Source organism: Rhamphochromis longiceps, linkage group LG22 (genome assembly GCF_057381845.1).
Source record: "Rhamphochromis longiceps isolate RC_006_pf linkage group LG22, R_longiceps_female_GT1.1, whole genome shotgun sequence".
Classification (NCBI taxonomy): Eukaryota; Metazoa; Chordata; class Actinopteri; order Cichliformes; family Cichlidae; genus Rhamphochromis; species Rhamphochromis longiceps.
In genome coordinates this window covers 18254565-18276954 of record NC_140577.1, presented here as the reverse complement: position 1 = coordinate 18276954, position 22390 = coordinate 18254565, and the positions used below count along the sequence as shown (strand labels likewise).

General features: G+C 42.7%; 1 protein-coding gene across 2 annotated transcripts; it reads left to right on the top strand.

Annotated features, from left to right (window-relative positions):
- The first annotated feature begins 502 nt into the window (after window positions 1-502).
- LOC146643885 (zinc finger protein 385D-like) lies at window positions 503-21377 on the top strand. Of its 2 annotated transcripts, XM_085396806.1 has the most exons (8): window positions 503-626; window positions 2744-2859; window positions 11165-11268; window positions 16233-16399; window positions 17869-18117; window positions 18204-18385; window positions 20127-20228; window positions 20571-21377. In XM_085396806.1, exons 1-8 carry the CDS (start codon window positions 617-619, stop codon window positions 20811-20813), a joined length of 1173 nt encoding a protein of 390 aa, XP_085252932.1. In that variant the 5' UTR covers window positions 503-616; the 3' UTR covers window positions 20814-21377. The 2 variants fall into 2 exon arrangements, with proteins under 2 accessions (XP_085252932.1, XP_085252931.1); XM_085396805.1 differs by lacking the exon at window positions 11165-11268 and having other exon boundaries at window positions 16237-16399.
- Window positions 21378-22390: the final 1013 nt, after the last annotated feature.

The window sequence follows — 22390 nt, the reverse complement described above, 5'->3', positions numbered from 1 at the left end:
ACTGTATGTGTCCGTGTGCAGTTTCCTCTCCATGGAGCGAAAGGATGCATCTAAAAATACCATAGGCCCGAGAGGAAAAGGAGGATGGGAAAGCACTTACCAAAGCAATAAGTGGAACACAGGTCTCTCCTTTCCTTTCCCGTGCGCACCTTTCCCATGCACTTTTATTGTGGATGTGTCAACTAGAAGTTCAAATTAAACCTAAATAATTTCTGTTGTTCCAACGAGTTAAAAATGTGCCTGTTGGTTTGTGGATGCTGGCACTGAGGGTGCAGTGGTGTGTGTGGGGGTTACACAAATCCTGGGTGGTAATGTGTACCAATTAAGGTAATTTCCGGGTATTTGCCAAATTAAAACCAGACTTCTGGGAGATGTAGATACACGGACAGATTTCTTCACGGATTGTGTAAAGATGAGGAGGAGGGGTGAGTAGTTGAGGAGGAGGAGGAGGAGGAGGAGGAGGGAATCCAGATGGGAAGGAGCAGCATCGGCGCCGCAGGAAAGAAGGAGAGAGAGGGAGAGAGACTGGAGCAGAAGACACGAAGCCTCATCTCTGCTCGGAGATGAAAGACACTTTTATCACACACTGAACAATCGGATCTCACTTGGTGCCGCAATGTATTTTGGTATGTAAACGAAGCTTTTTATTATTATTATTGTTGTTTTACATTAGTTTTTTAATAGGCTGGTAATAAGGGAGTCACCTGTTGCTATGTTGGATTGGACGTGAGCTTCGTGAAGTCAGTCACCTGCACAGCGGTATAGACAGAGGGACTCAGCGCACAGGTTATATCACGGTGTTTTTGACTTTAAAGTCCGTTTACGCAAAAATAAGTATCGAAAATATTAGTCTATGCATAAAAGAGATGCAAAAATATAGTAACAGCATGCTGAGAGAAGACAGAAGCTACTTTACTGCGTTTCTTAGATTTCATAACTTGCATTTTAAACGGGTTTCACGATTGGGCTGTTTGATTGCTTTTGATCGTTGCCTGCAAGTTATTGATTGTCACTCCGCTGCTCTTAACAGACTGCAGTCTGTCACGTGTTTCTCAAAGGCATAATAACTTCTTTAAAGTAATCCATCCCAAAAGCAAATCAGATCAATCGCGCAACGTTGCGTGCGCGCACTCACACGTGCACCCTACAAGACTTTAGTCAGTTAATCAGAGTAATGGCAGAGCGGATGGGTGTGTTATGATTGTGATTGCGATGATTACACACGGTCCTAAATCAAACTGTAATCAAGCTGAGAGAACATGCAAACTATAGAAAATAAGGCTCTATAATCACTCAGCACAACAAACAAGACCCTTATCAGCCATGGCCTCAACATACTCGTGCACTGTTTTTCAGGTTGCATGTGCACTTATGTACGTGCTTGGCATATATTTGAGTTTGTTTTTGATTAGACCCCCCCCCCGTCACCAAAAAGTGTTTTGAAAGGGCTGATTGCTTGCTCGTATGTGTAAAAAAAAACCCTCTAAAATGATTTATTTGAGTAAATAATTTTAAAAGCAAAAAAAAAAAAAAAAAAAAAAAAAAAAAAAAAAAAACAATGACAAAGAAAAATGAAACTGGGAAGGTTGTCAAGAAAATAATAGGCCGCATTTGTACCCAGCATAATTACAGCATACAATGCATCCCCCCAGCAAGAGGTAGAAGAATCCTGCATAGCCTTTATTTAGTCAAAGAAGAAAAGTATGAAAAGTACAGTTTTACTCAAATTCTGCAGTTTTCTCTCTCTCTCTCTTTTTAAATTTCTTTTTGCTACCCAAATTTAAGGCAAGTATCTCAAAATTTTGAATAAGTTAGATAAAGTTAGTTTCTCAGTTTTGAGTTCTTTTCTTCAGATGGTTAGTTCTTGAAAATTTGAGCTAAATGAGCTAAATTTTTCACTTATGGATGACAAAAACAAAACATGTACAAGGGTTCAGTATCTTACACAAGGACACTTTGACATCCATTTCAATTCAATCTAGCACTAAATCACAACAACAGTTGCCTCAAAGCACATTTCATTGTCAGGACCCAACCATAATACAGAGAAAACTCCAGCAATCAGACCACCCTCTGTGAGCAAGCACTTGGTAACAGTGGGAAGGAAAAACTCCCTTTTAACAGGAAGAAACCTCCGGCAGAACCAGGTTCAGGGACGGGTGGCCATCTGCTGTTGCTAGAATGGAGATACTGACCACTGAGCCACTCTAAGAACTTAGGAAGTTGTACTTGATTACAGTTTACAGCAAAGTGGGTGTTTCAAAGCAACATAAGATGATTTATAGCTGTTCAGACAGAAGCTGTGCCTATTTAAGTAATTTCCAGGATCTGTGAGTGAGAGAAGACCACTAGGATCAAATATTGGTATATTTTTTCCAGTTAGAAAGCCCATGAAAGCAAATTTCATGTTTTGGGCTACAATATAGCTGGACTGATCCCAAATGCACTCAAATTGGCTCAACATCTTATTTGAATTGAAAACATTAACACAAATGATGAAAAGCATTTTATGTAATAAGGTTTAAATTCAAATAAGACAAGACAAAGATGTAAGAAAGCATAAAAAAATGTATCAAAACACTGCAACCAGAGAAGTTTTTGAGCACAGAATGGTTCGCTCTGGTCTATTAGCTTTTATCATCATCATCATCATCATCTCAAAGGTACCACCTCATCGCCATCGAGTCATTGCTCCATATGTTTATCTATCTGCCTGTCTCCTTCCTCCTGTGATGTCTCTCAGGTAATGTGTGCCACAGCACTCTGCCGCCGCTGGCTCGTCCCACGCTGGGCAGGACCCAGCCCTCTCCTGACCCGAAAGCCCTCCTCCCCCTCCACCTGTTGCCTGGATTCACTGACGTGAGTACTGTCAGTCATCGTAGCTGTCATGGCAACAAAGCTCTCACCACCTGCACTCTCATGCCTTTTATTATTATTATTATTATTATTATTATTATTATTATTATTATTATTATTATTATTATTATTATTATCAAAAGCAAAATTGTTCATTTTACCATACCAATGTTTTGCCTCAAGCGGAGGAGTTAATTTCGTGGAATAGTCTGCCTGCATGAAGTAAAATTTCAATGCACAGATGTATGAGCACGCTGCCTACACCTTTCCAAATATATCATCCCTAATGCAGAGAGCTGTGACATTTCCACACAACCTGGGGGGTGTGGAGCTGAATCCTTGGTATTCCTCCTGCAGAGCTTTTCTTAGAGCTGTCTGCCCCGGTGTTTGTGAAAGGTGAAGGTGGAGAGAACCAAGGCAGGCCAAGTCTAAGCCCAGAGGACTGTAGATGTGTCAGGCTGAGGGTTGATGTATGGTTTACACGGAAATCGTGTGATATCTCTTCGTATAATCCAAGGTGTTAAATGCCTTGGCTGTGTCTATAAGAGTATGCTCATAACTCCATTGAGTCTGACCAAATAACTGCTCGGAAGCAGAGCTGACAATTGTGCTTTTGTTCCTCCCTCGTCTTTACTCTTCTTTCCCATGATATGCTGTCAGATGTTTAGAAGATGTCTCAGAAGAGACACGTGAGGGTTCAAAAAGAGTGTATTTGTCTGCCTTTTGTGGCCTCTCACAGTGTAGCAGTTATTTTGCATGTGTGAGGGATTGTGTGTAGCGTCCGTCTCTTTGTCAAAAAGCCCATCTGCCACCCAGGGAGACACTGCTCTAGGTCTCGGCCCTCTTGCCTCCCATTTCACCTCGCTTTCATCCACCCCTTCCACTTTCTGTGTTGCTTGTGCTCCAATGCCCTCTTCACTTCAGCTCTCTCTTCATATGTATTTTCCACTTTGTCCCCTGCTGTCATCTTTCCTCTCGCTCATCCTCTTGTGCGCTTTTTCTCCCTTTTGCAGCTTTCAGATCCACTTCACCTTCCTTTGAACTCCTCTGTTCACTACTAAATGTAAGGCACATAATAAGAAACTTAATATTACAATATTTGTTGCTATTGCTGGGTGACCTTAATATAGCACGGACAGAAAAATGTTTTTAAATATCTCACTCATACTCTCCCTGCTGTCTTTTCCCTGTTTGTCTCTTTCTGTCATTTCTTTGATTTTACCCCATGTTCAACACATCTCCCAGTTGGCAGCCACAGAAATAGTGTAACACCTGTAAAAAGTGACTGAGCGCTACATTGTTCACTACTCTTAATGCTGAATGAGTAATGTTGGAGATTTAACTCCTTTTTTGGAAAACAAGGTTAGAGAAAGAGTATTGGCTAAAAACTTAAAATCCAGCATATCTCCACACTAAAAGCCCTCTTTGCCACCTCTGTAAACTTGAAATCTGCAATTAGCTACAGGCTATTATCTCAGTTAATTGCTAATCATTATCTCTGTAAAGTTAAAGAAAATAGTGACAGTGTCAAAAACCCACATATAGTAATTTTACTGTCAGAAATGACGAGGAAAGCAGTGAATGCCCTCACTGATGATAAGAGAATTTGATATGTGGTTAAAATATTAGCTTCTCATTACATTTTAGCATTTACATTAGCTAATTAGCTTGCCATTATGTCAACAGTTCAGTCATAACTGGCAGCCAATGTTTTTAATCGCTAATCTATTTAACAGATATTAATAGTGCTTAGTGATGTTTTGACAAAACTCTTGCTTGTTTCTTCGTCCTTGTTTCGCTTATAATTTCAACTGTTTAGCTATTTTTTTTAGCTTATAATTGATAACTTTTGATTCATAATGTTAGCTAGCTCCTCAACTGTTTAACTTTTCATTTTGTTTATTCCACTAACAGTTTATTATGTTATGCATTTTTTAATCTATACTGTTAAGTTACTAGAAACATTAAAAGAGAGTAGAAGTTGAGGGACTGTAGTTAGTAGCTAGTAGCTTCAATAGTTCATCCATATTGTGCGCTAACAGTTTCCAGAGTGAGGTCCTTTAAACAAATGTTTTGTTCGTTAGAAATATTTTTCAGACTCATCTATTCTTAATGTAACCATTCACACCGACCATTAGGGTTGCCAACTCCCTGAAAAATAAATAAGGGACACCTCGTGGCCAGGGCCGGGCGACCCAGTTGTCTTCACCCTTCCCAGTGTGGTGAATTTTCTAGCTCTTTTTTTGTGTGTGAAATTATTTTTTTAACCATTTGACTTGAATTTGATTTAAGTAGATGTGTATTCTTTGTGATATGAACACATGTGAAACAAATGATCATTTAGCCATTTATTTTTAGCTCAAAATGACAACATTAACACAGTAAAACAGGTCTCCTTCTTAAACAGAAGCCTGTCATGCTTAACTTTTGAGAATATAAGTAAATCTTTCTTTAAAAGAACTCTGTCCTGCTTAACTTAAAATAATAGAAAACAATAGAAAGAAAAACATTCTTGTAACAGTGCACATTTAGTGCATTTAGTACAATTGGCTTCAGTTGAGGTATTATTTCAGCTTTTCTAATGCTAATCAGCTGCTCCTGTTTGTAAACCCGCTTGTTCCCATGATTACGCATCATAACTCATCATCATTATTCATCTATGTATTACTTTTATGTATTAGTCATCAATTTGTTGTAATCATCTATCCTTGCAGTTGTTTATTACACAAAATAAGTTATATTATCACACTTCTGGCCACATAGCGCTGATATTCACTGCACATGCCCATATTAACTTTTCCCAGCCAGGTGTTTTCCTTTTCCCATTCTTCCCTTTCTCTGAGGGGAACAAACATTGCTGCTCTAATGCTGGGCTCACACTGTGCGGTTTTAGGCCCATTTTGAGACGATTTTTGAGTGATCGGACCGATTTTGGCCTTCATCGTGCGTCGTGTAGTATACGTGGGGTAACGAGAAGTGATTAACACCTCACGACCAGCTCCCGATCATCAATCGCTCGTGAGGGTGTCACCACAGGGGCTCACTGCTCACGCGCAAACACGTAAACGTTGGTGTAAAAGATGGAGCAGCACGGCAGTGCAGCGTGTGATCTGGACACAAGCGACGGAGGCACAACTTGGAGAACTTTGGAAAGCTCATCCGAGCCTTTTCGATGTGGCATCACAAAATGATCACGACCACAACAACCGTGAAAATAGTTGGATCGACACTGCTGCTCAGTCACAGCTGCCTGATCAATGTTTTTCATTAGCAATTTAGCAAAGTTGATGGTGGTGGTGTGCGTGTCTGTGTGAGTGAAAGACAGAGAGGGAGAGCGACAGATTTTCTGTTATAACCTTCATTTTATGGAGGCACAGTGTGCGCACTCAGGTCGCATCAGAGCATCGGGCGGTATAGTGTGAGACCTGCATCGTGACCTACCAACTTCTAACCCCTGCGAGTCAATTGTGCAGTTTGAGCAGGAGCTGAATAACGCGACTGAAAAAATCGCACAGTGTTTGCCCAGCTTTAGGTGTACTGTCATCCGAGACTTGCACCGCAGTGTCGGCGTTTGTTTCCCTGTTGGCCATGCTTCTTGTTGTGGTCATCTGTTGTCTTCCGGTATTTTCTCTGTAAGCGACCTTTCCTCGACCAATGAGATGAGCGGTAATCTGAATTGTTATACTCGAATTGTCATAAGTGTGGTGTCAGCTCATTGGTCACAAAGCAGGAGAGGGGCTGGGAATTATGTTTTCAAACAAAGTGTTAATTCCATAAACATTTATAGACTACTTTTGATTCTCACTGTATTACGGGACAAAGTGCGTCCCTTATTAGCTCAATACGGGACGTGTACTTTTGTTTCGAAATACGGGACGATTCCGTTTTTTAAGGGACGGTTGGCAACCCTACCGACCATGTAATTTCACTGGATGTTTTGTAGCATTTATTTTTCCAAATCTGACCAATCACTGCATTTGGCAATATGTGCGCTCATAACTCAAATTAATACCAGTACTGAATGTATTTGAGATGGAAATATTAAAATATTCTATTATACCACAGACACACTGCTAGATGCTGCTCCAGGTCAATCATTCTCTGAAATTATTTCTCTCCTTCCTCAAACTCTGCCCCAACTCTGCCAACAAGAGCTCAAATGGCCCCACTGAGATCCTGAAATATGTACGAAAGCAGTCGTGGTAAAGCTTCAACTCCTGGATCAAACCATAAAATTCTCCCTGCTGCTGTCTTTTTGTGAGAATTAGATGAACCCAGAATCTTAGTTTCTTACTTTCCTTGTTTAGAAACATCATGACCAATTCATCATTGCTTGATGGTCACTTCATTTTTTTCACTGTTTTTCGAGGCTGAATTGTGCGTATACGTTACACGGCTTGGATTGGAATTTTGGATTGGAAAATTTTAGCTTTAATTTTAGCTACCTCTACAATCTATTATCATTTGTTATGGAAGCTTGTTTCTGCCACTGGGAAAAAAATAATTGACATACAGAGATAATTTTAAATTTCTGAATATCTCAAAATTTCAACTTGCTCACTATCTCAAAATGTAACAAAAATCGAGATGTTAAGTTGAAATTCGAAGGTACAAACCTTAAATTTTGACTTTGGACAACAAACTAAAATTTTCTTCAGTGGCAGAAACAAACTAACATAATTTATAAATGAAGTTTGGATATCTTTTTCTAATACTTATGTGTTAATTTTAGTTTTTCTTCTCAAATCTGTTCAGATGTACTTTAAAAAAAAAAATTCAGAGCATTTTAATTTCTCTTTTGTCATTTTAGTTGAACTAATCCTGCTGTACTCCCTCTGGGTTATGCAGACATAATCTCATTTGTGAATCGCTGAACTCTTTCGGTTTTGCTGTCTTTATTAAATAAATTAAACCTCTGAGGTCCCCATATCCTTCAGTTGCTTTTGAGTGTTTGGAATGAGCTGAACGAAAATAAAATATCGTCTAGAACGTATTTTGTCAGAGAATTGTCTTGCTCCTCTGAATCGAACCTGTGGGTGTGAAGTAAGTGGGCACGCAGCTGAACTCTGACGGCCTGTGTTTTCTTCTGAAATGTGTCTCTTTATGTGTGGGTTCTTCGTGTGTGTGTATTTGTGTGTAAGCAGTGCATTCACTTGTGTGCTTTGGCCTCCATTAAACTCTGCACAGGAGTTTGTTTGGTGCCCACATGTGCGTTGTCATGACTACAGGGTTGCAGGCATGTGTGCGGATGCTTGTCGTGATTCAGGGACCTCTGCTTTTAAAACTTGGACTTCAGAAGCTTGGTTGGCTCGCATTCTTTTTATTTCTTTCGTTTTGGAAACAAAAAAACCCAGATATTGTTTCCAAGAATAAAATAATTGAAATGACAAAGAGCCCAAAAGCAGCAGCTCATTCGTCAGAACTCACTCCCTTTAGGTGTTTGACGTCAGACATTCACACATACCTGTCATGCTGGTACACAGTGTAAATCCAGGAGCATTCATCATTATAAAGTTAGAAGTCTGCTTTACTTCACTTGGCCATATGTTTCAGCCATAACTGACTCCCTGGAGCAGAGCATGTCTGACATGCTGACACCCTGTGTGCGAGGAGGTTTCTGGAGGGAATATGCTGGATATAATTGATGCTGTGTGGTGGATGTGATGCCTTTATTTAGTGTACAATCCACTGAATGTACTGCTTTCCTTTCTCTTCATGAGCTCACAGTGGCAGATTTGTTTCTGCATGTGATATATGTATTTGTGCGAGTGTTTGTGCAAAACAAAACTGAAGAGGCAATGAGTAAGAAGGGCAAACTGACTTTGCTGCAGGTGCTAGTCCATCGTAGTGCCGAGTGGGAGTGGAGGGTAAGAGGGTGACTCCACGGGGAGCCGGGAAGGTGACTTTGATCAGACGCAGGCGAAGGGAGAGGGTTCAGAGGTAAGCAGATGGAGGGGTGAAGTGAGGAACGTGTGATGGAAGGTCAGGAGGAGATACAGGAACTTTGGGGCTGTGGAGCAAGGAGGGAGCGAGCGGGCTGTTAGCTGATGTTAAACTGTTCGATCTCATTCACAGAAGCATAAAAAAGATGTCAAAAATACTCTCACATAAAGATGTTTGTCACACGTTACATGACAGATTTAGTCCTTTGCTTTGTTTCTTAAATTTCTACGACTTTTTGCATTTGATATATGTTTGTTTTTATGTAAGGTTGCTGGAGTTTTCTATAGACAAACAGCTGCAGGGAAACAGGGAGATAAGAGACTTGCGACTGCACAGATACATTCCAGTGTAGCAGCCCAGAGTGATGATCAAAGAAAAGTAGTGAGAACACACACACACAGACACGCACACCCAATGTTGAGTTTTTCACTTTTGAAGAACGTGTTCAGGTTTGGCTCTAAAGAAACAAGGTACATCTCCACTGCAGTGCTATACTGAGGGTTCTCTGGGGTTAGAGGACTAGCTGGCTGACCCATAAGAATGCATAAATTTTTACTTTTACCACTAACCAGATTTCCATAAAACCCCCACTCCACACTCCCCACTCCCAGCCCACTTTGGCTGCTTATATGGCCTCCTACATTTCATCTCAGGTAATAGTCTTGTTTTGCTCCACAAAGGCCAGTTGGGTTTTATTACACTGAGTAGTTTTGCTCATTACAGTTTCCAGCAATGTCCAGCAGTGCACAGTGTTGTGTGGTCAGATAATGGTATTGTGTTCACGCATATATGCAAAGGCATGGACAGGTTTACTGCCTCTCTCTTACACGCATAAATAAAAGTAGTCTGGGGGGGTGAAAAAGTCTGAAACTTCATTAGCTGATCTGCAGTACGAGGTAACACAAACATGATTATGCTGCACGCAATTTAAAGCTATTTAACTTAGTTTTCTTAATATGGTAATGGTTTCTCGCTGTTCAGTTGGAAAGACCATTTGCACGTTTGGTGTTATGAAGTCTTCCTGGAACAGGGCTGTGTGAGTAAAACTCTCACCCCTGCAGGTTTTAAAGGTGCCTGTAAAAGGTTTTGTGTTTTCTCTGTTATGGATAGCAAAGGCTGTGGCACATGGCTTCAAGGTGGTCTGAGTGGACTGCAACAGTGATGTGCAGAAAGAAGGGCAGGGCCATTTTACCACTGTGCAGCATCCCTTTTTATTTTAACAGTCTGTAAATGTCTGGGAACTGAGGAGAGTAGCTGCTGTTCAACAGTCCTCTGTGGGGTTTTTTGTCCATCCATCCATCCATCCATCCATCCATCCATCCATCCATCCATCCATCCATCCATCCATCCATCCATCCATCCATCCATCCATCCATCCTCCCTCCACTTCAGAAATTGTACAGAGATTTCTTCAGATTCTCTGAATCTTTTGATGATATTGTGCAATGTAGATAATGTGGTATTCAATCCCTTCACAATTTTACGTTGAGTAACACTGTTCTGAAATTACTCCTCAATTTGTAGACACATCTTTCAGCAGGTTGGTGCACCGCAGCCCAGTTTTAGAGATTAGAAACTTTGCATCACTAAGATATCTCATGTTACTGCCTTATTGCCAGTTAACCCAATTACTAGCAAAAAGTTCCTCCAGCTGTTTCATTTTAGCACCACCTACTTTTCCAGCCTTTTCTTGCTCCTGTGCCAACTGTTTTGAGATCTGTTGCTATATTTTTCATGAAATACCAAATGTCTCAGTTTAACATTTGATGTGTTTTCTATATTGTGGTGTGAATAAAATACGTTAAACACAGTGCACTGAATTTTTCAGGATTGGCTTTGCTCTTCAGAGTGCTTATGGCCACAAGGGCAAAAAGCTTTACCACACGTGACCATTTGGAACATGTGGAGAAAACCTGTGGGCAGCAGACAAGTGCGTTATGCTGCAGAGTGGTGTGACAGGTTTCATATAAACATTTTGAATCCTGTTCTATCCCATGAAAACAGTTCAGTGTCAGTGTAATTAATCCCAGCTGAAATGACCAAACAGACGGCACTGTGAAAGCTTTTCTAAGTCACGTTACATCATGTCAGTCAAGATGATATGTTGGTATTTGTCTCGGGCAAGCCGAGGCAGCAGAGAGCACGTGGTTTGCTGTGTTGTTGATTTCACTGATAGATGTGTGAACATCAATATTGTTATGTTTATGGGCACCAACACCCTTAGTAGGTCCTAAAAGATAAAATTACCTGCTGATAGCATGACATTTAAAGAGGAGATCACTTTTTACTACCTAACTCAGTCAAGTCTGTTAGAGCATAATCCAAAACCAGTTCAGACATAACATTTCACTTTTCCTTGTTGCAGATGGATCATATACATAAAGCTCTGATTGGCCCAGGCTTCGGGCTAACGTCACACTTAATAAGAAAGCCCAGTTCCTGCGGCGTCTGTCGTCTTAGATTCAACTCTTTTTTTTCCTTTTTTTTTTTTTTGGCCTGTCCCGTTTGGCTCTTTTGCCCTCAGAATTGTTGTCTAAAGGCAAAGAAAGATGCCCAACGGATTTACTTTACCAAACTGACCATCCCAGCCTTGCCGTAATGGTCCATTTGATTCACCTTTTATTGTTTATTTTATTTTCACTTACTGAATACGGGACAGACTTGACTGGGGGAAAGAAGGGGAGAAAGAAAGAGGGAAAGAGAAACAGCTGAGAAGAGGGACGGGGGAGAAGGGCAAAAGACAAAAACCAACAGAACGGGCAGAGAAAAAAAAATGCATATATCAATCACCTGGATCACCTGCTGAGAAAGAAAAAAGAAAGCAAGCAGAAGAGAACAAGAGTAATAGAATAAACAACATCACAATGATATATGGGAATATGACAGTAAATACTAAATGTTAAACATTATTGTGCAGCACATAAGATCAACAGAACACTGTGTGCTTTGAGGTAGGAGCCAAAAAGGGTGTAGTTTGTGGGTGTGATCACCCGTGTGTACACCTGTGAGCATGGACGCGCTTGTTTTTTGTTTTTTTAAAAGGTTCCTTCATGTAATAATCTGCTAGAGGGTGTGGGGGGGCCACAGCCCCGTCCTCCAGGGCTTGAAGCAGGTGTGGAGGAGATCAAAACTCCAGACATCCAGAGGCCCCCAGAACACAAGAGACCAAGGAAGACCAACAGAGGGGCAGCTGCGCCACTGTCCCAGTAAGAGCTGAGGAGAGTCCCAGATGAGGGCTCACTCAGCAGCCGCGGAGCAGAAGCCAGGGGGAGTTGCAGTGACGCGCCCGTGAGCTCCGCCGGCAGCCAGCTGCGCCTGAGTGACCGAGCCCCAGGCCGAGAGGCCGGGGGCACCCCACCTCCGAAGTGGCCCGAGCGAGCCCCAGACTCCAGGCCCCGATAAGCGGCCGCCAAGGAGTGAGCCGGTGTGTACCTGGACGCCCATCCCCGGACACAAAGAACCACCAACGCACCGATGTCTGAGGGGGTCCGCCACTGGCAGGGGAAGTGGTGGTAGGGGGAGATAGGCCTCCAAACCTTGGAGGGCCTGAGATGTCCCCAGAGAGGTGGCGCCTGACACCCAACCTGACATATAGACACAGACGTACAGGCACACACAGATACAAACATCCATTCCCACCCTCATGCTCTCATATGCACTTACTCCACACTCAACCAACGTGGAGACAGACATAAAGAGACGTTGTACACACGATCACACTCCCCAAGCGTACTCTACAAACCGGGTCTAGGTGCCCCCGCCCCTGGAGGGGGGAACTGCACCCAGACCCAGGTGGTGTTTCCCTTTTCCCTGCGGTGGGGGGAGGCAGACCGCCCCGACTCCGCAGCAGCAGGAAGGCTCCACACTCCAGACCGCAGTCGGACGGCCAACTCCTCCTCCAGCAGGTCGCAGAGAACGGGGGTGAGAGAAGACTCCAAACCTCCCTCCACCCGCTCATTGTAATGTTGATGCATGTGTGTTCTAAGGTGCATTTAAAACCCAGGAGGGCATGGAGCTACCTGCCAGAGAGCAGCAGGTAAGCGCATGGTCCCTCCTGCTAGCCCTCAATGTCTACGTGTATTTAAAATTGAGAGGTGGGCAACGATGCCAGGGGTGGGGTGTACACCCTGATGGTACTTTGGACTCCGTGTATCGTGCCCACCCCCAAGATCCTATATGTATGTGTAATGAGAGTGTGAGTAATGTGAATGTCTAAGTTGTGGGATAAAATTGAGGCAGAGGCAGCCAGAAGGGGACAGAGGGGGGGGGGGGGGGGTAGCCTCCTCTGCACCCTGGTGACATACCCCTACTCCAAGGCCCTGCATGTGTGGGTGGTTGTGGTGGAGCGGGAAGAGGGAGGCAGCTGGAGATGGGGAGGGAAGGAAGGGAGGGGCAAGTGACCCCTCCCTGGGGCCAGCTCCCCCGCTGACCCCAGTAGGCACCCCCGTACTCCGCGACCCGCCAGGGAAAGGGGGCCCAGGCCCATCCAGACCGGGCCCAGTGCAGCAGCGCCGCCCGGCCCCACAGAGCCCGGGACAGTCCACCCAACCCCACCACAGAGAAAACTGCACCCACCCCACCATCCACTCATCTTCCAGACTACATAAGACAATAAACACCCAGGCTGAGATCTTCCTCCACCTCTCCTGTATCTCCCCCTCCTGCAGAGGGAGCTCCTGAGGAGAGGAAAGCTCCTGCAAGATGTGACAATCTCCCCCACCAGTTGAAGAGCCCCCCAGGTGGCTCGACGCACCGGCGGCACCCTGCTCCAGGGCTGGGCCCCCATGCACCCACCCGCCCACAACCCCGGCAACACACCAACCAGGACCCAAGCCCCCGAGGCCCGGTCCGGGTCCCAGCCCAGAGACGGAGCGCCCCCAGAACCTCACGCCCATCCCGGACCCACCCAGGGCCAGCCAGGCTACCAGGTCAGTAACCCACGTCCGTCAGCACAGACCCTCCCCTAGCCCCGCTGCACGCAGCCGCGAGGAAACAGTCACCGGAGAGCCAACAGAGCCCCTAACCGGACATGACCGCTACCCCGGGTTGAGCCCCCCAAGGAAGATGCCTCCGGGGAACCCCCCGACGCCCTAAGCCTGTCCCTACCCCCACACCAATCACAACAGTGAAGGCGGGACCAAACTATGACCCCCCACCCCCACTAGGTGATGGAGCTGATCAAAGGAGCCCAGAGCAATTGATCTGATGTGGTGGCAGAGGCTGTATCAAGACTAATGTAATCTAATAGATAATTTCTATATTGGTTAGAATTAAGATTATTTTTATTTTTCCAGTTCATGAGGACTGTTTTCTTGGCTATGCATAGGGCAGTGAAAACCATATGGGCGATATTCTTTTCTGAAGTGACATTATCTAAGCTGCCCAACAAACACACTAAGGGGGAAGTTGGAATGTTACATTTCAGACACTTCGATAAGTCTTCACATATCTCGCGCCAAAACTTCTGAACTGGTGGACAGAACCAAAGAGCGTGGATATAATTGTCCGGTGAATTGGTTTGGCAGTGTAAGCTGTTGTTGGTAGACGTAAAGCCCATCTTGAACATCCGATGACCTGTATAGTGTACTCTATGTAATATTTTGTATTGAATTAATTGAAGACTGGGATTTCTAATTAGATGAAAGGTTTTTAAGCAAGTCTGAGACCAGAAGTTTAGGTCTAAGTTAACTGATAAATCCGCTTCCCATTTTGCAATAGGAAGTGATATTGATTCATCTGTTTTAGAAAGCATTCTGTATATTTTGGATAGTAATTTGGGGGGTTTAAGAGTAAGAAATTGAACCACACTTGGTGGTGTTTGTAGTTCAACTTGACCCGGTTTAAATTTCTTTTTTACTATGGATTTAATTTGTTGATATTCTAAAAATCTTTTCTTGTTGATCCCATATTGTGTAACTAGTCCGTCAAATGAAATAAATTCTGTTCCTTCTAGTATATGTTCTAAATATTTGATTCCTTTATCACTCCAATCTGAAAAGTTTATCATATTATTGTTTTGTAATATGTCAGGGTTGTTCCAGATAGGTGTACGTTTGCATGGGATTAATGAAGACGCTGTCAATTTTAGAAACTCCCACCATGCTGTCAGAGAAGAGCTGATGTTGATGCTTTTAAAGCATTCATGTCGTTGGATGTTTGAGCTGATAAATGGTAGGTCTGAGATCTCTAGATTATTGCAGAGTGCTTGTTCTACATCTAGCCAAGGTTCATCTAAGAGGGTGTGTTTTAGCCATCCTGAGATAAACTGAAGCCTGTTGGCTAAGAAGTAGTGCTGAAAGTTAGGCAGTTCTAGTCCTCCTTTATCCTTGGTCTTTTGTAGTGTTTTTAAGCTTATACGTGGGGGTTTATTTTTCCAAAGGAATTTGGACATACATGAATCTAGAGATCTGAACCAATCTTGTGGCGGTTTAGTTGGGATCATTGAGAATAAATAATTTATTTTTGGTAAGACCATCATTTTTATAGCGGCAACCCTTCCCATGAGTGATATGGGTAGACATTTCCATCTAGCCAGATCATCTTCTACCTTCTTTAAAAGTGGGATATGGTTTAATTTAGTTAGATCTGCAAGCTTGGGAGAAACATTAATACCTAAATATTTTATATTTCCCGATTGCAGTGGTGTAGAAGAGGAATTATGGAAGGAGCAATTAATTTGCAATTTTTATTGAACCACTAGCAGCAGCAATTAGACAGAATTCAGTAATTAAGGGCATAAAATGCAAGAACGTGGAACATAAAATCAGCCTTTATGCGGATGATGTGTTACTCTTTCTCCAAAATTCACAAACCAATATCTCTGGGGTGATTGAATTGATAAACTCTTTTGCAAGAATATCAGATTACTCAATTAACTGGTCAAAATTAGATTCAACTCTGAGGTGGGCGATGCTGTGTGGGAAACACATGCTTTGTCAGTAGTTTTTTGTCTTTCAAGGTGCGCTTGTTTTTCTCACACACACCCTTACATGACAGTTGAACCACAGAGAAGACCTGCCCTTACACATGGCTGTCTTACTGGTTTTGAAGGTTTAAAGCTTTCTTACTTAATTACTGGGTCAAATGTGAACTCCCCTGATATTTGATCTTGGTAGAAAATTCTGTATCATTTTGTATTATTTGTGCCATAGCATGACTCATAAGAAAGCAACTCAACAACTGCAAAGTACTGTCACGTATTGTACGGAAATCTTTGTAAAAATGTGGAAAAAGTGCACATAGTGCTGCACTTATTTACTTTAACGACTTACCACTTAATTACTTACTACACTGGCAAAAGTAAGCAAGTCAGAGAATGATAGCTTTTTGCAGTTTTTCCATTCATATTCAAGTCATGCATTGTTGTGTAAAGTAAAGATAGCCACTTTACTGCATGAAGCAAAATCTTTTTTTTTTCTTTTGCTGTTGGGCATCAAGGCTCAGGCGTCCTCCCATTATACCGGCACGAAGCATGCGAAAAAGCTGTTAGCTCTGGACGCCCCAGATTCAAAGATCAGGACCTGTGAACCGGTCTCCAAGGAAACTGCAGTCCTGTTGTCATCGTGCTCACGGCCCTCCAGCTCTGACACAACATCAGGAGGTGAGTGCATTTCTGCAACCATGCATGCACACATGTGCACAGACATCACGCGCATGACACCGTTAGCCATATGAATGCACGGCTCAGACCTTCTTTTTCTAGTCACGACCTTAACTCTTTGATGTGATAAACCACCTGCTGCTTTGGGTTGCACGGTGAAGTGATTAAAGGTTGGGCATTATCCTCTGCTTCTTCTTCGTGTCTACATTTTCTGACCTCATTCAGTGGTCTCCTGAGATCAAAAGAGCATTGAAAATGCATTGAATATGATCTGTGGGTAGCTCTCCTCCACTATGTATGAGTGTACGTTTGCTCAAGGGCCTTGGGCACATGTGCGTCTGCAGGCATGCAAGTGTGGCGGCGTGTCAAAGCACAGACTGCTTTCCAGCGTTTGTTTATATTTGTGCCAGTGCTGATGTGCTACTTTTGCACATGCGTGGGCGTTTAAGGATTGAAAATAATGCATTTTGCCACAGCTAAAGAAGAAAGAGGTTGAAGAAATATTCTTGACAACGCCGACAGGAGAGTTTGTTTTCGAGAAAGTGAGAGGGTGAATGATCATTTCAAGAGTTTCGAGGAAGTGGATGAGAAGCAGGAGCGCTCTCTGAAGATTACTTTAGTGAGAGAGTGGGGAATCAGTGGTAACAAACAGACACCCACTCAGTGAGGCAGAGCTAATAATCATTATTATTAACAGAGAGTGAATCCTTAAATCTGCACACGCTCCTCTGTGGGAAAGTGGGCACCACAAAAGATAACAGAGTCAAATCATCTCTATACAAAAGTGTCCGTTTAAGTGCCGCGAGGCAGAAACTCAGGAGAAATCATTGATTATTAGTGTGATTAGAGAGGTTGATGGAGCTCATAATCATGTGTAGCCTGCTGAGCTTTTATCTTTCTCTTATCATAAAGAATTCAGGAATTTCATAGAAGTGGAAAAATCTTCACGTTTGTCTTCCTTAGTGCTCATTCTTGCCAACAGGATTTTCCCTAATGCATTTTTTTTTGGGGGGGGGGGGGGGGGGGGGCTTTGAAGCTTCAGCAGTAATCAACAGAAAAAATTCAAAGTTTCCCATCTGAATTTAATACCCCAACACTGTCTGACAAAATCACCACACGCGTAAGTTTAAAAGCTTTAAGGTGCTGCTGCGCTGTGCCGCTCTGTGAACAGAGCACAGAGCGAGGGAGAGCGAGCCGTGGAGAGCAAGACCTCGTAGACTGAGATTCTTCACTGGCCATAAAAGTTGATAAATGTGTACTAAATCTAGAAATTATGTTGCTAAGATGGCTACAGTGTCTTAACTAAATCACCACAAATCCATTTATTTCTTCAGTCTACAGAAAAAAAATACACATTCAAGCAAGCACATTCAAATATCACAGTTAAGAACTGAATATCTACCCAGACGATGAATATCCAAACAGTCAAATATTAAAGTATAACCTTACTTTCCCCTCCTTTGTTTTAGAGCCTTCATCGCTGAACCCTACCTCAGAAATGGCACCATCAACCAGTGGCTCCACTGAAACTGTGAAAGCACCTTCTGACCCTTCCTTGTCACCCATTTCAAGGACAACAGAGAAAGAGGCACCAAAAGATGGAGAGGCAGAAGCTCCAGGAGAGGAGACCGAAGAAGCAAAAGCTATTCGTCTTCTGTACTGCTCTCTCTGCAAGGTGGCTGTCAACTCAGCCTCCCAGCTTCAGGCCCACAACAGTGGTGAGAGGCAGTCGCTGCCACGGCCAGACTTTGCCCACATGAAGCGTGTTTCTATACTTTGTTGATCTGACTTTATATCTGCTCAGGCACCAAGCACAAGACCATGCTCGAGGCCAGAAGTGGCGATGGAGCCATCAAATCCTTCCCCAGGATGAGGGTCAAAGGCAAGATGGCTGCACCATCTGAGTCATCGACAGGACTCCAGAATAAAACTTTCCACTGTGAGATCTGCGATGTGCACATCAACTCTGAGACTCAGCTCAAACAGGTGATCTGTGCAATAAGTTTTTTATTTCATATTTATATCCTGTTCATAGCCTGTACATAGCTTGTACTCACTACAGCCTGTACATACTTATAGTTATAGAATATTCATAACATACTTCATACCGTGTACATTATAACATACCATAATAGACCCATTTCTGTAATATACTTACATATCTATATTATTGCTAATATATATTGTAATATATCTATATCATGGCTAAAGCACTTCTGTGTTTGACATTATATAGAATCTTAAAAATGTATTACCATGAAAGGTGGTTTATAGATTTTTAATACAAACATCAATTAATTACTATTACAACATGATTAATACAAAAAACTTTGTATATATATGTTAATATTCCGCTGCATTTGCTTTTACCTAAAAAAGAAAAAAACAGAGATGGTTCATGAAAAACTACTCACATGATGAGAAATATACATTCACTTTACTAGGTACTCCTTGCTAGTACCAGATTAGACTCGCTTTGTGTTTGGACCTGAATTGAATCTTCATGGCATAGATTCATAAAGCTGCAGGAAGCATTTTGGTCAGGTGCACAGTTGCTGCAGATTTTCCAGCTACACATCCATGATGCTAATTTCCCTTTCTACCACATCCCAAAAGTGTGCTTTTAGATTTTGATCTGGTGACTGTGGAGGTTGTTTGAGTACAACTCTTGTCATGTCCATGAAACCAGTTTGAGATGATTTGAGCTCCGCATACCTAAATGCACACAGTTGCTGCCATGCGATTGGCTGATTAGATATTTATCTTAACGCACATTGCAATGCACAAGTGTCTGGTGGTCATTACAGGAATCACATGATATAATGTAAAGCAAAACTTCAATTGTATGGTTTAAGGAAGAAAGCAAATTTATTTAATTAGATTTATCCAAGAAGTGATCCCTTGCTTTTCGCAGTCACGCATGCAATGACCTTATTTTATTGCACACTGATTGCCAGTAGTTGTTTTGTTCCTGCCCTCAGGGAGTGACCAATGGAAGGTAACATAAGAAAACTAACTGTTGCACTAACTTACTGGTTAGTTCCTCTTGTGCATGTAAAGTTATTAAAAGGTCAGCTGTCACACAGATTTGCTATTCAAAGAGTTCAGGAAGTACAAAGCCACCGCGATCCATCGTCACTTTATCCATCATGCATTAAAGACGGGAAACTCAGGGCCATGCAAATTTTATTCTCAATCACAGTGTGAACGGCTCACACCTGTCGCTGCAGGTGAGTTAAAATCACAGATCCCTCAAGATAAAGAGCACAAAGCTACTAAGCCTTTGCTATTTCACTGAGCATTTGAATATGATGTTAGCATCTCTGTTCGTGATGTGAATGCATAGCGTTGGTCTTCACCGCCGACTGTTTAAAAGTTAACTTTGGCCAGGTGCTCATGAATATTTAGCAGCTTGCTGCTGATTGTGTGGCGCGTTGGCCACAGCCATCTGTTTGTGCTTGTCAGTCAAATTTTAAAAGATTTCCTAACCCGCCCCTCATAAATATTTGGAGTCTCAAATTCAGAGTCAACAAAATACAAACAGTCTGCCTGAATTGCCAAAAATAGGAGCTTTGATTCCTGCTTGCCTTTAATTTCTTTTTCACATTATTCAGATTACCAAGCATCATCTTCTTCTTTCACCCATGCCATCTTTCTGCTGCAGCCCGTGTCTGTGTGGGTTTATTTTGCTGCGTGCTTATCTACGTGTCTCTTTCCTCGACTCCAGCACATCAGCAGCAGGAGACACAAGGATAGAGCGGCAGGTAAACCAGCCAAGCCTAAATTCAGCCCCTACACCCTCACCCAGCGTCACCAGAGTTTCCAGGCAGTGAGTACCATGTTATTGCTTGACTTACTTTCACCCCCTCATCATTTTGTTTTATGTACATGAGTTGATCCTCATGTTGTTCTTCCAGGAAGCTCCACTCCCTACTGCCAGTGAAACAAATAGTCAGCAATAGCTCAAGGATAATAAATTTTCTGAATTCTAACCCCTTGACATGATGAGTTGGACAAAAGGGCAGGATTTCACTGGAACAGAGAGTGGATTATTAATAAAAATGCCTGGTGATAAATGGAACAGCTTGTACTTTCCTACTTTAAACTGTTTAATTTCCCAGGAAAAACAATCAACTTGATACTACTTTGTCTGCCTGTCTTTCATCCTCAGATAAGGCTGACTTTACAAAAGAACCAAGATCTGACCAAGCCTCTGGCGTCTTGTGTCCTCCAGCGTCAGCTCTCTGTTGCCGCCGCTGCTGCCATGGCATCTTTGCCCCCATTCCCTCTCCCACCTGCATCAAACTCGAACCCCGCCCTGTTTCACAGTCAATCCCTCCCCCAGGCCCTGCTTCATCCGGCACCCGGACCCATCTGCACAACGCACACATCTGTTCTGTTTTCCCCCTACTGACCCGGCCGATGTCTCTATTGCTTCTGAACTACAGCTAAAAGCAGACATGAGGCCCGAACAAGATGTGATATAAGCCAGTGCCCTTTGTACTTCACATGCCAACAGACACCATGGGTGTCACGGACCAGAGTGGGTCAGATTGAGGTAGCAGATGGGCGAAAACAGAGTATTTTGAAATGTGAGAGAGTGTGTGAATGCTACCGGGTGCGTGGACAGACGTATTCATCACAGAAGTGCAAGTTTTTGCTTTATATTGTAGCACTTTTGCTAATAATCTTTGACGCATTAAAGAAATTCCCTCTCTCGAAATATATATATATATATATGTGTGTGTATATATATATATATAAAACAAAGATGCAGGATAGCGAACTTCCATGATGAATATATCTGTGTGTGTTTGTACGTGCACACGAATGCTATTCAGAGCATGCTTAATTATTACTTTCCAATTTAATAAAAAATTCCTGGGGACGCTCACATCAATTGCACAATGTTCCTACTTTTCTTTCTGTCTGAGGCTTAATGCATTCTCACGAGGTTATTGTGAAAATGCTCCAAAAATGTGCAATTTATCAAATAAATAAGTGCAATAACGATTCAAGTTCATGTCTTTGTCGGATGGAAATTTTAAGCATCAAAAAGATGAGAGCGTACCCAAGACAAAAAACATTTGACTTTCTCATTTCAACTCCTTGTGTACGTGTCTCCGTGTATGTGCTGGAATTGTTGACGCAGCCAGGTGTCGCCTCCTCTCCAGATCATAAATCTCAGTATCTGACTACGACTTAAGCTCAGTTAATCTCCTTTGATACTTGGCAGCACACAGAAAATTTTTCCTAGGTTTTTTTTGTTTCAGGTAAAAAGGACACATCCATGGCAGGATGTCTCCGAAGGCCCCTCCACATATCCTCCAGCTTCAATCTCTGAGATAAATCAGTGCAGGAATGTTACCGATGTTATTGTCTGTCTTTCTGATAAGGTTTACTACACTGCAGCTGCAAGCAATGTGGTCAGTTTGGTGCACTTAGTATGGATACAGTGAGTGTGTGTGTGTGTGCTGCAAGAGTACCCCTCGTCATATTTTCTTTCATCAGACACCAAACTGGATTAATTTGTTAGATGTTTTACTTCTGTCTCCTGCAGTTGCTCCAAAGCAAATAACCTTACCGGCCAGTTCGGAGAGTTATCATCCAATATGTCACTGCCTCCTGACTCTTCCCATTGTCACGGCAGTTAATATTATTATAAATTGCCTGGGTGATGACTGTGAACATCTGTGTGGGGGATGCTCAATTCTCCACACGCTATTGGAATTCAGACCTCCACTGGCCCCCTAACTGCCTGGCTCACTCCCTGGCCAGCCTTCACCTTTTGCCATCTTTCTTTGGTTATCTCACATGTTCACGTCTATGTTCTCCACCAGCTTTCTGGCAGGTGCACGTGCACACATAAACATATGTCAACAGTACAAAAGCCTGACTTGGCATCCAGGGAATTTTTTATTCTGTGCTACCTGGAACGACTACAAAAGTACAATGCAGAGCTATGCATGCCATGTGAAGGCTGCTTGCTGT

Excerpts from the sequence above, each read along its gene's own strand:
- LOC146643885 (XM_085396806.1), top strand. Across the intron at positions 18,118-18,203 it reads GCTTCAGGCCCACAACAGTG|GCACCAAGCACAAGACCATG; the intron begins GTGAGAGGCAGT and ends ATATCTGCTCAG. Across the intron at positions 20,229-20,570 it reads GTCACCAGAGTTTCCAGGCA|ATAAGGCTGACTTTACAAAA; the intron begins GTGAGTACCATG and ends TTTCATCCTCAG.